Source organism: Alligator sinensis, unplaced genomic scaffold, assembly GCF_000455745.1.
Source record: "Alligator sinensis unplaced genomic scaffold, ASM45574v1 scaffold340_1, whole genome shotgun sequence".
Classification (NCBI taxonomy): Eukaryota; Metazoa; Chordata; order Crocodylia; family Alligatoridae; genus Alligator; species Alligator sinensis.
This window is the reverse complement of record NW_005842004.1, coordinates 237,667-243,185: the sequence shown is the minus strand read 5'-3', so window position 1 is coordinate 243,185 and position 5,519 is coordinate 237,667. Positions and strand designations below refer to the sequence as shown.

Here is a 5,519-nt window from a genome sequence, read left to right as displayed (position 1 = left end):
GGCAGGGGAGAATAGGAAGGACTGATGGTGGGGGTAGTGGTGGTTGTTGTTGTAGTATAGCAAACATCACTTTAACCTCCACCTCTTCCTCTCTCCTCCCAAAATCCTTACCATGGCTTTTCTATTATCCACTATGGTTTCCTCAAACTCCTCTCCCACTTTGAAGGAAATCTCAGTATTTTCGAAAGTGCTCTTTGTCTTGATGGTTATCACATTTCCATCAGTGCTGATGATCACACTGGGTTTTGTCAGGCTGCCTAGTTTTAGGGTGGCTAAACCCACACCTACAAGTCAGGCAAGATCTTACATTTTATTCTTATTTGTGTCTAGGTCATGAGTCATTGAAAAGAGGAAGAGTAGGATTGATTTCTTCTTTACCTCAGATCTCTTCTCCAGAGGCTTGTTACTATGTTATTTACACCCTGTTTCAGGGAAAACAGGGATTTCTATATCAGAAATATTAGAAAATAAGAGCAGCATTACAAGCACATTATCTCTTGGAGAGAACTGGTGTAGGAGAAGGCACAGAAAAAGCACAAGTCATTCTTCCTTATGGAGGTGAAGTCTAGAACCAGTGTTCTAGTTCCCAAACTATAATAGAAGTTTTGCATCAGGGAGTAGTTTTCACATGCAAACTATTTGTAGGTCAAAACAGAAGAAGGCTTGTTTATTAGTTTTAAACTAGTTTTAAAAGGAGCTCTATTTCCCCTAGATTTAAATTAAAAGCTACATGGGATATGAATAGGCACCTTTGAACATTCATTTTGTGGTCAAGTCTTGAACACAAAATAACTACTGTAACTCAGCTCTCCAGAGAGGCAGGGTGAAGTCTTTGTCCAAGCATTGTATTTTTTTTAATTAAATATATGAAAAAAGGCTATAAGGGACCTCAGGAGGTCATCTAGTCAAGACTTCTACTTAACCACCTCATTCAACTGCTTAATCTCACTAGCTGTTAAATTCCAGAGTTTAAAGACTACACAGCACCTATGTAATCAGTTCTGTTAGCAAAATAAGCTCTAAACTAGTTCATGAAAAAACCTCAGAAAGTCAACTCTTACTGTATGTAATACACTTTAACCATAAACAAGCACATTGGATACTGATATAGCATCTTGGCTCTGTCATCTTACAAAGCCAACTTTATCCCAGAAAGGCTATCCAGTTCTTCACTAGAAGTAGTTGAAAGGCTACAGATAGGCTCTGTGATGTAAGCATCTTTCTTCCATTTCCATATATAGTTTTGACTTACGTCCACTCCAAAATAAGGAACAAAGCACAGAGCTCCCCAAGGACAATACTACTAAATGCAGGAACAAAGTTCATCTGAAGCATATTTTTTGCAGCCCTTTCCCTGACACACACATTTAGCATGTCTCACCCAACTCTTTCACATAGTCATCAAGTTTTTCACTGGAGCTGAGCTTCCAAGTTCCTACAAACACACCACACATGATTCAGGAGTCACAGAGCAAGCCGTTCTCAAAAGAAGACTAGACAAACAGCATAAACTGCAAAGCCCCTGAAAATTTCCTTTGAAAGATGACCTGAACATGTGACTCTCAGAGAAGGCTAATCAGAAAAGACATCAAGTACTCAGACTTTCAATTGAATTTCTTGTATGCCAAATCCAAAGCTAGGATATACAGTAAAGCTGAAAACAGCTTCTATTAAAACAGACAAGTCACCCTTCCCAAATAATGGCAGCAAAGTCTTTAAGGCACAGTTACTAGTTCAAGAATGCAATTGCCTCAAGTAATCATAATATTACTTAAACATTTTTTTTTATAAAGCCACTGCTCACCACCAGTATACCTGGAGTCACATGCTGCTTATCTTCTACTGCTATGCTGGCTCTACAGCAACCAGCTTTCCCACTGGTAGCATTTGGAACCATTGTCTAAATCAGGGGTTGGCAACCCCTGGCATGCGTGCTGAGCATGGCACATGAAGCCATTTTCCTTGGCACGTGCTGGGGCCGGGAGGCAGCAGCTGTTTTCAGCCTCCCAGCTGCAGCCAGCCCTGGCTCTGGGCAGCTGCTGCCAGCCGGGAGCCCAGGCTGCTCCCAGCAGGGGGCTGAGAGGCTGCAAGCCCTGCGGGGAGCAGCCCGGGCACCACGGCTGGCAGCAGCTACCCCAGAGCCTCGGCTGGCTACAGCCGGGAAGCTACAAACAGCTTCTGCCTCCCCGCCCCAGCCCCAGCCCAGCCATAATGGGTGCAGTGCTGGCACCTGCTGCCTTCCCAGAGCCTGGGACCAGGGGACAACCGGGGCCGGGAGCAAGGAGGCAGTAGCTGTTTGTAGCCTCCTGGCTGCAGCTGGTCCAGGTTCTGGTTAGCTGCTGATATCCATGGAGCCTGGGATGGGGGGCTGGGGCAGCAGGGCTGGGAGGGAGGGGCTTTGGGTGGGGGGCAAGGGGCAGCAGGGCTGTGGAGCAGTGGCACGAGCAGGCCTGGGGGGCAAGGGCATGAGCAGGGCTGGGGGGCAGGGGCTTTGGGTGGGGGGCAAGGGGCACAAGCAGGGCATCTTGCAATGTATCCCCTGCCCTTGTTTTGTTTTTTCTGGCATACTGGCACTCCAGCACCTTCCAAGGTAGGCATTGTGGATTTTTTTGGCATTCTGGCCAAAAAATGTTGCCTAACCCTGGTCTAGATAAATACTTTGTGCCATTGAAACTGCAAATGGCAGCTTCTACTTCTAACTGCCTAAAAGTTACTCTTACATATTTGTTGTGTTCTGGTGGGTTCTAGTGGCCCAGTCTATGTCTAAAATATTATAAAGCAGACTGTTACTTATAGCATTGATACTTAACCAGGGTGTTGTGGCTTTGAGACCCTTTCAAGGGTGCCACAGAGTGCCAGGCAATGTTACCATTTTTTGGTGTGCAGACATAATTCACAAGATAAACCTAGAAAATTCAAATAGGAACCTATAGTACTAAATATATTGTAACCTGTTGTGGTCTTTTTGAATTCTTTGCAAAAGAAGAATTGCTCTATTATTTTTCCATGGTCAAAAAATGAGCGAAAACTAAAAATTGTCATTTTTCCAAGGGATGTCTGGAGTCTAACAAACTTGAGAGCTATTGCCCTATTGGAATGCTGGGCAGCTGTAAAGATCTTCACTGCGATGGCCAGTCTGAAGACGTGGTTTGCTGCTGCTTCCTTTACAAGTTGCAAATGATATAGACTTGGTAGAACTCCAGGCCCTGAATAATGAGAATAGGAGCTGGAAGACTTGTTGTTTGAAGAGTGCAGTTTGGGTATGAAGTCAGGAAAACATCTAGTCCAACATGGATTTTCTTGGATCCCCATAATAGGATCTGGGCTTAAAGCAGCAAGAGCTTTGCTAGGATGATCACTAGGGATCCTAGTTTTCTCTGATAACCCACCCCCCCCAAATTCTTTGATAAAAATCGTAAATTCTCTGATAACCCCCCCAAATCCATGATTAAAATGAAGTGCCACTATATCTATCTATCTATCTATCTATCTATCAATTGAACATGATGTTTTATTGATATATTTACAATTTTAAAGCAATTTGGAAGCCTACCCATGCCTCAAGCACTATAATAAAAAAAAATCTAAATACCTATACATTTTGGCATTTGCCTCCCTCTGCCCCCTTAGCTCACAAAATGCAGGTTCAGGCCCCTCACTCCCCATCCCCACCACCACAGCCCCCTGGCCCTGCTGGTGCACCTCACATACCCCTCAGCCCCCCAGCCCTGCTGGTGCCCCTTGCCCCCTGCCCACAGCCCCCTGACCCCACCAGCCCTGTTGGAGTGGGCCCCCAGCTGCCAGGGCTATGGGGCCAGGGACCTAGGTCTGCATCCCCCTGCCCCCTGCAGCAGCGCCTGAGCCCTGGCTGCTGCCCATGGGAAGCAGCAGCTGCTGCAATGTAGTGGAGCGTGGAGCCTGGCTCCCCCTCTGCCATGGGCAGCACAGCTGAAGCAGAGCCTATGGTGAGGGTGGGCTGCCTGCTGCGGGCTTGGGCTCTCCACCCTGCTGTCCTCCCTTGGGGCCTCTGTAGCCCAACAGGCAGGACTTGGCGTGGCAGGACAGAGTGGAGCCAAGTGGGAAGCTCCTTGTCACTGCAAGCTCTGCGCTGCCCTGGCGATGCACCCCCTGCGCACCCTATAGCATCAAGGGGCACAACCACACGCTGCTGCCTGTTCTGCTGCCGGGTGGGCAGGGGACATGTCGCCAGGGTGGCATAAGGGTTGCAGCAGCAAAGGGTTTGGCCACCAGGCCTTGCTCTGCTCTGACGCACTGGGTCTCGCTCGTTGGGCTGCGGAGGCCCCGGGGCGGGGGGGGGGCAGCATGGCAGGGAGCCTGAGCCCACAGCAACCAGCCTGCCACCACCCCATGCATGGATCTAGGAGGCCCCCCAGAAGTGTGCACAGTGGCAGGGAGCCAGGCCTACACCCCCTACCCCCTGGACAAGTTGCCAGAGGCCCCCATCCTGCTCCCTGCCAGGTCTCTTTGGCCATGCATTCCAGCCCTGGGCCCCATGCCCCAGGCACTGCCCAGCTGGGCAGCAATCCCAGCCCTTCCCAACTCACTGCCTCCCTCCCTATGGGGACCTTAATCCTCCCTTTGCCCCCAGACTTACCTGTGGGATACCATACACATGCACATGGTGCTCCCTGCCTGACCGCCCTCCTCCCACTCCCTCCAGCCCCTTGCTGGCTGAAACTCTGCCAGCCTGCAGAGAGGTCTTTGCAAAAATGCAAAATCCATGTGTTTCTCTATTAAAATGAAAAATCCACATTTTTCTCAGGTAAAAGGGAAAATCTATGTTTTTCTCTGTTTTTCCATGGGAAATGGAATATCCATAACCTGTATCCCTGATGATCCCTCAGCTCCCCCCCTAGAGATGCAGAAATTACCCAGTGAATGGAGCTACATTATCCCATTTCCACCTAAGAAAACCACTATTTCCCATAGCCAGTCTTCCCTAGAACAAAGATCTGCTAACAAATACACTCAGGCAGTACTGGCTTCAAAGGGGGAGTGTTTCATTAGGGAAGTTCCTCTAGACCTGTACCCCTCCTGTCTCCCCAAGTGCACTGGATACCCTCTCTTCTGTCTCATAAAAATTCATTTCTTCCATGGAGTCTAGATATTCTTTATGAATTCAGTGACTTGAGTTTTGCAGGAGGTCAAACTAAATGACTATAAAGGTCCATTCTGACCTTTAAATCCAAGACTCTAACTATGTTTGTTTAATAAAGAAAAGAGAAATACAACAAGAGGGAGGGGAGAGAGAATAATTCTCTGTGGCTGAAAACCTTCCTGAGCACAAAGCTGTATAATTATTTTTCTTCCAACACAGAATATTTTTGAACGACAAACCAATGAAATACTAACGAGACCGTGATCTTTGTGCTAGTGAGGATAAATGAATGAATAATAGCATTCTGACCTACTGGGGGTGGGGGGGGGGGGGGGGGGGAGTGAAATCCTGGTTAACTGGAGCTGTCTCACCATTGGTCAACCCAGAGGGTGGCATGGCC

General features: G+C 47.9%; 1 protein-coding gene across 1 annotated transcript in view; it reads right to left on the bottom strand.

Moving 5' to 3' along the window:
* Nucleotides 1-1,454, bottom strand: part of LOC102382226 (myelin P2 protein-like) — a 19,719-nt gene extending 18,265 nt beyond the window's left edge. Inside the window, exons 1-2 of the mRNA XM_006021757.1 lie at nt 1,382-1,454; nt 112-284 (exon numbers count right to left, since the gene is read on the bottom strand). Of these exons, the coding sequence (XP_006021819.1) occupies nt 112-284; nt 1,382-1,454 (246 nt within the window). The remainder of the gene's footprint in view (nt 1-111; nt 285-1,381) is intronic.
* Nucleotides 1,455-5,519: the final 4,065 nt, after the last annotated feature.